Source organism: Cebus imitator, unplaced genomic scaffold, assembly GCF_001604975.1.
Source record: "Cebus imitator isolate Cc_AM_T3 unplaced genomic scaffold, Cebus_imitator-1.0 Scaffold352, whole genome shotgun sequence".
NCBI classification, from domain to species: Eukaryota; Metazoa; Chordata; class Mammalia; order Primates; family Cebidae; genus Cebus; species Cebus imitator.
This window is the reverse complement of record NW_016107667.1, coordinates 1,731,455-1,743,010: the sequence shown is the minus strand read 5'-3', so window position 1 is coordinate 1,743,010 and position 11,556 is coordinate 1,731,455. Positions and strand designations below refer to the sequence as shown.

General features: G+C 40.0%; 1 protein-coding gene across 2 annotated transcripts in view; it reads right to left on the bottom strand.

Moving 5' to 3' along the window:
- The window catches only part of RINT1 (RAD50 interactor 1), a 30,062-nt gene that overhangs the window by 10,907 nt on the left and 7,599 nt on the right, over window positions 1–11,556 (bottom strand). For both annotated transcript variants that reach the window (XM_017506266.2, XM_017506265.2), the window contains exons 4-10: window positions 9,485–9,726; window positions 5,752–5,925; window positions 5,496–5,645; window positions 3,874–4,030; window positions 2,881–2,991; window positions 2,562–2,787; window positions 1,322–1,459 (exon numbers count right to left, since the gene is read on the bottom strand). In XM_017506266.2, the coding sequence (XP_017361755.2) occupies window positions 1,322–1,459; window positions 2,562–2,787; window positions 2,881–2,991; window positions 3,874–4,030; window positions 5,496–5,645; window positions 5,752–5,925; window positions 9,485–9,726 (1,198 nt within the window). The remainder of the gene's footprint in view (window positions 1–1,321; window positions 1,460–2,561; window positions 2,788–2,880; window positions 2,992–3,873; window positions 4,031–5,495; window positions 5,646–5,751; window positions 5,926–9,484; window positions 9,727–11,556) is intronic.

Below are 11,556 nucleotides of genomic sequence, written 5' to 3'. Positions count from 1 at the left end.
AATCAGCCAGGCATGGTGGTGGGCACCTGTAATCCCAGCTACTGAGGAGTCTGAGGTAGTGGAATTGCTTGAACCCGGGTGGCAGAGGTTGCAGTGAGCCAAGAGAGCACCATTGCACTACAGCCTGAGTGATGAGCAAAACTCCATCTCAAAAACATAAACAATTTACAGTTGACATGTCTGAAATTTTCTTTACAATACTTCAGAAAAAAGTAATTGAAAAGTGTGAATTGCTTAAAACTTTGGTAATGGGTATCTGAGAGTTCATATTATCCTACTTTTGTGTATGTGTGAAAATTTTCCCAATAAAACATTTTTAAGAGACATACAAATTTTCCTTAATGTTTTTGTCTTAGTGTTTTTCATATTTTTCTTATAGTTAAAAATATGCAATTATTTGCCGACTGGGTTTCAGGTTACCAGACAAGCCTAAGAAATGGACAGGCTGGTGGATGAAGGTGAAGAGGGCCAGGGATGGTGGCCATGAGAGCCCAGTGGCACCTGGACAACCTGCAGGCCCACAATGGGACAATGTGATGCCTAAAGACCAACAAGGGCCAGAGGATGCTAGGCTACCCTCCAGCCAGAGAATCCCTGCACTATACTGAAAGTTACTATTACTATTCCAATCCCTAAAATTACTTTATTATTTTACTCTCTTCTGCAATCTTTGATAAATCAAAATCAAGAAAATATTTTAAATGTAGGCCAATCACCATTTACTGAAGACACCTAAAATGCCCAATAGCAAGTGAGTTTAGATAATAAAATTAAAATCTTATTTGTTTCTGTGTAACTATTCAGGAGGTTTCCCTTCATGTACACCAATGTTTAAATCCTTAAATTAAAAACCCAAAAGTTAGAATATTGTTAGGTTTCTACCAATATAGAAACTGAATTTAAAGACAACCATAATATTAATTTGTTGAGCCACTTATTTATTGACTACCTTATTGTCATTGACAGAGTTACACCCTCTCGCCAAGGCTGGAGTGCAGTGGCTCAAGCACAGCTCACTGCAACCTCCACCTCCCATGCTCAAACTGTCCTCCCACCTCAGCCTCCCAAGTAGCTGGGACTACAGGCATGCATCACCATGCCTGGCTAACTTCTGCACTTTTTGGAAGACATGGGTTTCACCATGTAGCCCAGGCTGTTCTGGAACTCCTGGGCTCAAGTAACCTGCCTGCTTCCGTCTCTCAAAGTGCTGGGATTACAGGCATGAAACACTGCATCCAGCCGACTGAGCTACTTTAAAAAAAATGCCATGTGAAAACAGTACTTTTAAAACAAAGTTGTATCTTAAAAAACTTATACCTACCAGTTATAACCAAGAGTAGAGTCATAAAAGTTTCTGCACAATCTGGAACTTTCATTTCATCCACATCAGTGATATCTTTATATTGCGATACCCAGGCAGCTTCTGATGAAAGCATTGAGTCCATTTTTTGAAGAGCAACTGATAAGCAGAAAAAAAGGATTATATTGATTAAGTAGTTGCAGGCATTCCTAATTATTCAATTTGTAATTTTTTAGGAATGATGGCTTTTCTATTAAAAAAAAAAAAAAAAAAACCTACGATCTCCCACTAGTTGTATTAAATTTGACTTAATTAATGCTTTATTTTAAACAGGATACTTTACCCCCATCCCAAATTTTGAAAATAGTTGACTATTTAAGGTACAGTCAAAAAGATTCTACTGGCAAGTGCGGTGGCTTACACCAGTAATCCCAACACTCTGGGAGACCAAGGTGGGCAGATTGCTTGAGTCTAGGAGTTCACAACCAGCCTAGGCAACATAGCAAAACCCCATCTCTACAAAACAAACAAACAAACAAACAAATAGTATTCAGGCATGGTAGCACACATCTACAGTCCCAGCTACTGGGCTGGCTGAGGCAGGAAGATCACATGAGTCCAGGAAGTCAAGGCTGCAGTAAGCCATGATCAGCTTACTGTACTCTAGCCTGGGTGACAAAGTGAGACTGTATCTCAGAAAAAAAAGAAGAAATAAAAAAAATATTCTGACACTAGGAGGCCAAGGTGGACAGATCACTTGAAGTCAGGTGTCCCAGACCAGCCTGGCCAACATGTTGTAACCCTGTCAATCCTGAAAATAGAAAAATTAGCCAGATGTGGTACTGCGTGCCTGTAATCCTAACTACTCAGGAGGCTAAGGCGGGAGAATCCCTTGACCCCAGGGGGTGGAGGCTGCAGTGACCTGAGATCGCACCACTGCGCTTTAACCTGGGTGACAGAGCCAGAGTCTGTCCCAAAATAAATAAAATAAAAAATTCTACGATAAAATCTATAAAACAATTATATACCCCACTGGCTTTACTATTCCACTCTAGAAACACATAGAGTCTAATTCCAGGAAAAATGTAAGTTTCATGTGAAGTAAAGAAAAGATTATCTCTGAAGGAAACTCAGAAAACCCTGACAAAGAAAATTTCAGATGCCTCTAGTTCCCACTCAGGACCAGAAAAGAAAAATATCAAAAATTTATATCCACAGAAACAGACATCTCTCCCTACCCTCTGGCCACATCAGCACTTACATTTTCTCTCCACTGTCAACCATCTCTGAAAACAGGTTTCCTCTGAAAGAATATGCATACAACTAACAAAAGTGCCAGGATAGCCGTGAACACTGTGTAGCTCCCTTTCAAACAGGAGTACTTCATCCACCAAATGACAGAAGAGATTATCATCATATAGCAGACAAGGAATATCAGTGGCTAACTTCTCAAGAACCAGCATCATAAGGCCCCGGGAAAATTCAAGCTAAAAAAAAAATTTACAAACAGGTGTGTAAATAAAAAGTTATCCAGGCACACATATAGTTCCAAAACAGAAACACAGGACTGAGTCTCTTACCCTTGCATTTACCAAACAGCCTACTTTGTCTAATATTGGCTGAATCTTCTCATCCAGAAATTGAGTATGGTTTCCAATCCACATAAGTATTTGAGCCAAGTACCATTCTGGCTAAGGAAGGAGGAAAATAGTTTGAATTCTTAAGTCACTCCAATTAAAAAGTTATAATTACATGAATCTATTTAATTGTATATGCACAACACTTACAAATATTAGTTGAAAATTCCTGTATGTAAGAGCATAATTTCTACTCTGAATTTTTAACTCCTGCAAGGCTTAATAATCAAATGTTTGCCAATGTACTTCCAATAAATTTCAATAATGTGACTTGTCAATAAACTCATAAATTTACAATGCCACATATATTTAAAACCTAGCAGTTCATTAATATGTAAAATGAGTATTACAAAGAACTGATGGCCTATAAATGTTTTGAAATAGAATTTGAAAATAAATTATTATTTATTTATTTATTTATTTATTTATTTTTAAGATGGGGTTTCGCCATGTTGGTCAGGCTGGTCTTGAACTCCTGACCTCAGGTGACCTGCCCGCCTTGGCCTCCAAAGTGCTTGGATTATAGGCGTGAGCCACCACGCCTGGCCAATGAAAATAATTTTTAAATATAATTTTCTTAGGGTTTTCATTTTCAAAAAGTAAATTAAGAAAAAATTTGCTAGTCTGCATTACAAAAACTACAGGTCTTATACAGGTTTAAGAGCAGAAATACCAAGTAATTAATGTTTGCTTTGCTTTGTTTTGCAATGATAATTCAGTAATATCTGACGCCCAAGAGCAAAAATACCATATTTTCCTACAGTATATGAACACAAGTCCTCAATTATATGAAGAGAAGTGACAAAACAGGAAATTCGCCCTTTAGAAAAAAAACGGAAAAGTGAATAGAGTCAGATTTTAACTTAAATCAGCAATAGTACAGAAACTCTAAACATTTGCTAGTAATAAAAATGAACAAGAGCTGGCAAAACACACCTTGCTTAACACATTAGTCTGCCGGTTCCCTCTGAAGTGATACCTGAACCTCTTCTGAAGAGGAGTTAGCATAATCTGGATGGGCAGGATGACAGAAGGGGATGCAGGTAGAGAGTATTTTTCTGGGAGTTGTTTTGGCTCAGTAAGTAATTCATCTCTGACATAATCAAGTCAAGAAAAAAGCATCAAAAGCATACCTAATATACACACACATATGTACGTATACAGACGAAATAAAGTTTTACAACAAATGTATCAGATAGTAATTATTATGCAAATAATAAGTAATCTCACTTTATATTGAATATACATTGTTAAAATGCACAAAAAGCCAGGCATGATGATGGTGACTCACACCTGTGTTCCCAGCACTGTGGGAGGCTGAAGCAGGCGAATCACTTGAATCCAGGAGTTTGAGACAGGCCTGGGCAATATGGCAAAACCCTGTCTCCAGACAAAGTAACAAAAAGTAGCCAGGCATGGTGGTACATGCCTGTAGTCCCAGCTACTCAGGAACAAGAGGCGGGAAAATCAATTGAGCCTGGGCGGTCAAGGCTGCAGTGAGCCGTGACTGTACCACTTCACTTCAGCCTGGCTGACAGAGTGAGACCATGTCTTTAAAACACAAAAATGGGCCGGGCGCAGTGGCTTATGCCTGTAACGCCAGCACTTTGGGAGACTGAGGTGGGCGGATCACCTGAGGTCGGGAGTTCGAAACAAGCCTGAACAACATGGAGAAACCCCATCTCTACTAAAAATACAAAATTAGCCAGGCATGGTGAAACATGCCTGTAATCACTGCTGCACAGAAGGCTGAGACAAGAGAATTGCTTGAAACTGGGAGGCGGAGACTGCGGTGAACTGAGATGGTGCCATTACACTTTAGCCTGGGCAACAAGAGTGAAACTCTAAAAAAAAAAAAAAAAAAAAAAAAAACTGGCCAGGCGTGGTGGCTCACACCTGTAATCCCAGCACTTGGGAGGCAGAGGCAGGTGGACCACAAGGTCAGGAGTTTGAAACCAGTCTGATCAACATGCTAAAACTCTGCTCTAACAACAACAACAACAACAAAATTAGCTGGGCGTGGTTGCACATGCCTGTAATCCCAGCTACTCAGGAGGCTAAGGCAGGAGAATCACTTGAGTGGGGGAGGCAGAGGTTGCAGGGAGCCGAAATCACACCATACACTCCAGCCTGGGCGACAGAGGAAGACTCTGTCTGGGGAAAAAAAAAACAACAACCCACAAAAATGCTATCAGAATTAATCTATAAAACTTTCCTAAACTAGTAACAAAAAAAATTCAAGCATCATTTGATTAAATTAACACTGTTACTAAGGTTTCCTCCCAATTGCCCATTTCTTCTATCATCCCAAGAGACCTTTTTGTGCTATGAACTTAGATCAGTCATGCATCTTGAACTCTTCCTTACAGCCCTCCCACCCACATGCAATTCACTTTCTAAGAGTACAGTCCACCACTTGGTGGGCATTTACAGACCAAGTCCAAACACAGGATTCTTGTTTGGCTTTCCTGGCCACTTTGAAAAGGTTTTACTCTCAAGCCACAAATCCATTCTAGAAAGAAGAAATTTTAGTAAGTTTTCAACTGCAACAAAGATACGAGGTTTGTAGTTTCAAAAGCTGACAAAACAGTGTCTCCAGGTAACTGTATGTCTCCGGGGCACTGGCAGGTCGACTTAAGCCAACAGTTTGTGATTGAGGGGGTGCAATGAATGGCCAATGGAGCTGTGCTAAAATTTCCTCAAAATCACTGCAACAGAAAAGTAACACATACATTTCAGTACATCACCACCAAATGATCACCAAATACCCATCAGAAAGCAAGTACCACAAAATATGGGTAGTAAACTCCCTACCTTGTAAGTTTGTCCTTGAGAATTTTATGCCAGAATTTAACTGTGGCTCTCATGAAACCAAGAAGATGAGTACAGGATGATTCCTGAAGTTTGATGTCAAGTTCTGCCATAGACACTAGAGTGGAGGCTGCCTCTGGTACATTATTGGTCATCAGATATTGCTGAATATTATCACTGTAAACAAAGTAAAGCAAAATTTTTATTTTCTTTTTGAGATGGAATTCTCACTCTCTCACCCAGGCTAGAGTGCAGTGGCATGATCTTGGCTCACTGTAACCTCTGTCTCCCGGGTTAAAGCTATTTTCCTGCCTCAGCCTCACAAGTAGCTGGGATTACAGATGTGCACCCCCATGCCCAGCTAATTTTTTTCTGTTTTTAGTAGGGATGGTTTCACCATGTTGGCCAGGCTGGTCTCAAACTGCTGATCTCAAATGATCCACCCACCGCAGCCTCCCAAAGTGCTGGGATTATAGACTTGAGTCACCATGCCCAGCTGAAAACAAATTCAAAGAACAGATTGCTCACAATAATTTCAAATTTGGAAAAAGTTCTTCTTCATGTTTTATATAAAGTTATATTCAAGGAAGAATGAAGCACCACCCTGAGGTAGTCTTTGTTTTTTAACCTGATGACAAGGCCTCTCTGGGAGCCTAGAGTACTCCATTTCTGCATTCTTCTAAGAGCAGCAGCCTGCAGCCTATGTTCTGGAGACCTCCCAGGACCTTTCCCTTCCTCCTCCTCCTGACAGACCTGTTTTGTGTCACATTCCTGTGGACACTACTCATTTCTGATCAATCTGCCTTTTACAGAAGTCTTCAGTATCTTAATCCAAGGGAATAACGTGGGTAGCATCTGGTAAGGTCAAGTATGATGTTCTTCAATTGTTACCTACTTTGGGTAGCTGAACTTGATTTCCCACTTCAAAGAAATGTAATTCCAACAAAAACTACCATGTTTAAGCAATGTACAGGGGCAATGTACAGTGGCTCATGCCTGTAATCTCAGCAGGGGGCTGAAGTGGGCGGATCACCTAAGGTCAGGAGTTCAAGACAAGCCTGACCAACATGGTGAAACACCATCTCTTAAAAAAAGAAAAAAAAGAAAAAGAAATGTACAAATATTAGAGAAGAATTTCAAATGTACAAACACAGAGTATAAAAGTATTGTTTTTTTATTTTTTTTTGAGACAGGGTCTCACTCTGTCACCCAGGCTGCAGTGTAGTGGTACAATCACAGCTCATTGCAACCTCAGCCTCCCAGGGCTCAAGCAATCATCCTATCTCAGCCTCCCAAGTATCTGGGACTAGGGGTGTTCACCACACCGCCTAATTTTTTTTTTTCTTTAACAGAGATGGGATTTTGCCATGGTGTACAGACTCATCTCGAACTTCAGGGCTCAAGTGATCTGCCCAGCTCAGCTTCCTAAAGTGCTAGGATGACAGGTATGAGCTACCATGTCCGGCAGGAGTACTGCTTTCAAGGATGTAATGAAACAGATTTCCTCACAACACTAAAGCATAAATGACATTTACAGCATAGGAAAAGCCAGAGAAACAGGGTTCACTCAGAGTGATAGTGCTATCCTACAGTATCCAAGAAATAGAGCTAATACAAAGATACTAATTCTAGCAAGAAGAAACTGCTTTTAAAAAAGACAATGTACATCAGAATAAAATCAGGCCATTATGAAGAAATTTGGAGATAAAGAAAATCCCAGAATCTCTAAAGCAAAGCTAGAAATAGAGATATTATCATAAGACCTCAGGGAAAGAACACATTATTAAAGAGAAAAAAATAACTATCCTCTACTTGCTTATGAACTTGATCCTTATTTCTAACATAAATCCCTCGGCTTATTTCCCGTACAAACAATTCAGATATCAGAAAAGGTTACCAAGGCCAGGCACAATGGCTCATGCCTATAATCCCAGCACTTTGGGAGGCCAAGGCAAGCAGGTCACTTGAGGTCAGGAGTTTGAGACCAGCCTGGCCAACATGGTGAAACCCCCTCTCTACTAAAAATACAAAAATTAGCCAGGCATGGTGGCGTATACCTGTAGTCCCAACTACTCGGGAGGCTGAGGCAGGAGAATCGTTTGAACCTGGAGGCAGAGGTTGCAGTGAGCTGAGAAGATTGTGCCACTGCACTCCAGACTGGCTCGGCAAAAGAGCAAGAGTCCGTCCCAAAAAAAAAATAATAATAAGATAAATAATAAAAAAAAATAAATAAGGAAAGAAAAAAGTTATCAATAACCATAGTCCTATTTCAGTTAATCTATTACTTTGGCTACTACAAGTGTGAGGGTTTCAAATAACTTATTGTACTTAATAAAGTTATTAACATTGCCCCTTACTGGTATTTCCTTTCTCAGGGACAAGAAGAAAGAAGTAGCCAGGCGTGGTGGCTCACGCCTGTAATCCCAGCACTTTGGGAGGCCGAGGCGGGTGGATCACGAGGTCAAGAGATCAAGACCATCCTGGTCAACATGGTGAAACCCCGTCTCTACTAAAAATACAATAACATTAGCTGGGCATGGTGGCGTGTGCCTGTAATCCCAGCTACTCAGGAGGTTGAGGCAGGAGAATTGCCTGAACCCAGGAGGCGGAGGTTGCGGTAAGCCGAGATCGCGCCATTGCACTCCAGCCTGGGTAACAAGAGTGAAACTCCGTCTCAAAAAAAAAAGAAGAAAGAAGTAAAGTAAAGTAAAGAAGTAAAATAAAGCAAGGTTTAAAAAATTCCTTCATGGCAATACAATTTATCTAAATAAGAAGGAGATGCTCTAAAAAGTAAACTTTTTAGTCAATTTCTAGAATCAACACTATAATCTTAGGCGTATCAATTTATATGTAAAACTCATATATGCAAAACAAAGATTTCTATACTGTACTAATATGTAAATTCTTTAAAATTTTGGGAAATATATGCAGTAAAAATAACTGCATAAAATATCCATAACAAATGTAACATTATTAACTATGATACATTTGAAACAGGACATTAAAACCCTCAGATGACTTTTTCCCTCAGGCTTTTCAGGCAACATTACTGGTTACTGACCGTTTTGCAACAAGTACTAGTTAAAACAATCCAAGGATGGGACAGTACAATTTGGAGGGACTGCGGGACCTTATCATGAAACCAAAGAATCTACTAATCTAGGTGGAAATGTTATTTCAGGTTGTTTGAAAGGCAAAACTAGATACAATTAATGACCAGTGATAGCTGTTCAACTCAAAAAGAACAAAGGTCAAGACTTACTTCCTTTTTTGTTTTTCCTACACAGAGGTAACCGAACTCTTGTTATTCATCTAAGAAAACTGTGTACCTCTTATGATTCCCAGTGAAAAATATTCAAATTATAAAGAAAGCAATCCATTTTGTTAAGTGATCAGTTTTAAAAATTAAATAGGAATACCTATTACCAAACTGTGTGTTTTATTAATCTGGCATTACAAAAAATAGTCTTTATCATGTGTTCATATTTCAGTTATGAAACTTAAGTTTAACGTACTTACATTACCTTCTTTCAAATGCTAATTAAGCTTCCTGAAAAGTTTATGTTCATTCACAATAAAGGAAAAGAAGCATTATGATAATGCTATTTTCATAACTGATTAAAATTAATTATTATAAGCTTTAATTAACTCAATTATTTAATGGTGCACATGCACTCTTTAAGACAGAAGCCTCAAAGGAAAACAGTAATTATGAGAACAAAGAGGCCCATTTTACCTTAGTTCTTCAATTTGTGAAATCCATTTAAGGTAAGCAAGATGACGTTCGATCTCTTCAATCTGGCTAATCATGGCTCCAAGATCGTCCATCAAAGGCTGTGCAGTCAGCAAATGGCTGTTAATGGCACTGAAGAGATGAGTTTCCTGCTCCAGAAACTGATTAAGAAATTGCTTTGATTCTTCTGCATTTTTTAAGGCACTTTGAATTCTTTTAGGGATTTCTGATGAAATTGTAAGTACCTGACAAAAGAAAAAAAAAGACAGAAAACCAGCAATCAGATAAAGTTTGCTAATTTTTTTTTTTTTTTTTTTGAGAGGGGCTCTCACTCTGCTGCCCAGGTTGGAGTGCAGTGGTGCCATATACCTCACCACAGCCTTGACTTCCTGGGCTCAAGCAATCCTCCCACCTCAACCTCCCCAGTAGCTGGGACTACACATATGCACCACTACATTTGGCTCTGCTTTTTTCTTCTTTAAATATAAACAAGGTCTCACTATGTTGTCCAGGCTGTATGAAACCTTTTTTATTAGTTCAGTCCCTTCAAAATACATATTTGTTGTAACAGAACTGGAAATCATCCGTCAAAATCTTCAAAGGAAAGGTTTGATTTCTTCATCCCATACCAACCAAACCCAAACATAAAATACCGTTTTATATACATACAAACATCAGGAAGAAGTATGCCTTTGTGTTGAAAACAGTAAGTGAATCAAAAAAATAAGTAAAATATATATGCATACATACATATATACATACATGTATACGAAGGGACCTAACACACTGGCCCCTAGTAAGCATCTAGAGGTCTGCCTCCAGAGGCTCAGCAGAGGATCCAGTGAGAGAAAACTTATTAATACGTGCTCTACCTATTATTTCCCTTCAAAAGCAAACAAAGGGCCAAGCACAATGGTTCACACCTATAATCCCAGCACTTTGGAAGGCCGAGGTGGGTGGATCACTTGAGGTTCAGGAGTTTGAGACCAGCATGGCCAACATGGTGAAAGCCCATCTCTACTAAAAATACAAAAACTAGCCCAGCATGGTGGCATGCACCTATAATCTCAGCTACGAGGAAGGCTAAGGCAGGAGAATCACTTGAACCCAGGAGGAGGAGGTTGCAATGAGCCCAGACCGTGCCACTGCACTCCAGCCTAGGTGACAGAGTAAGACTCTGTCTCAAAAAAAAAAAAAAAAAACAGCAAACACAGATCTCATTCTAAAAGGCTGGGCATCTCTATTTTGCCAACGTCCCCCAGGTGATTCTGAACTAAGGCCAGGCTAAGAACCACTGACTTGGTGGGATGATATCTAGGCAATATCTTTAGAAATGGCATTTACAGGCCAGTGCAATGACTCACACCTGTCATCCTAGCACTTTGGGGAGGCCGAGGCGGGGAGATCACTAGAGGTCAGGAGTTTGACACCAGCCCGGCCAACATGGCAAGAAATACAAAAACTAGGCAGGCATGGTGGCACATGCCTGTAATCCCAGCTACTCGGGAGGCTGAGGCAGGAGAACTGCTTGAACCTGGGAAGCAGAAATAACAGCGTAGATTGTGCCACTACATTCTAGCCTAGGTAACAGAGAGAGAGAGACTATCTCAAAAAAAATAAATACAAATACAAAAATTAACTGGCTACGGTGGCACACGCCTGTAATCCCATCTACTCAGGAGGCTGAGGCAGGAGAATCACTGGAACCCAGAAGGTAGAGGTTGCAGTAAGCTAACGCCACCACACTCCAGCCTGGGCGACACAGCAAGACTCTGTCTCAAAAAAAAAAGAAAGAAAGAAAATGGCATCAATTAAATGCATTTTTCTTATAGTATGTGGGAAAACATATACAATTATTAGTCATCAGCAAAACACAAAGAACATTATAGAATAATTTCAATCAACAGTGATTACTTATTCTGTACCAGACACTGCGTTAGAAATATTCAGATAGTGCCGGGCGTGGTGGCTCAAGCCTGTAATCCCAGCACTTTGGGAGGCCGAGGCGGGTGGATCACGAGGTCAAGAGATCGAGACCATCCTGGCCAACATGGTGAAACCCCGTCTCTACTAAA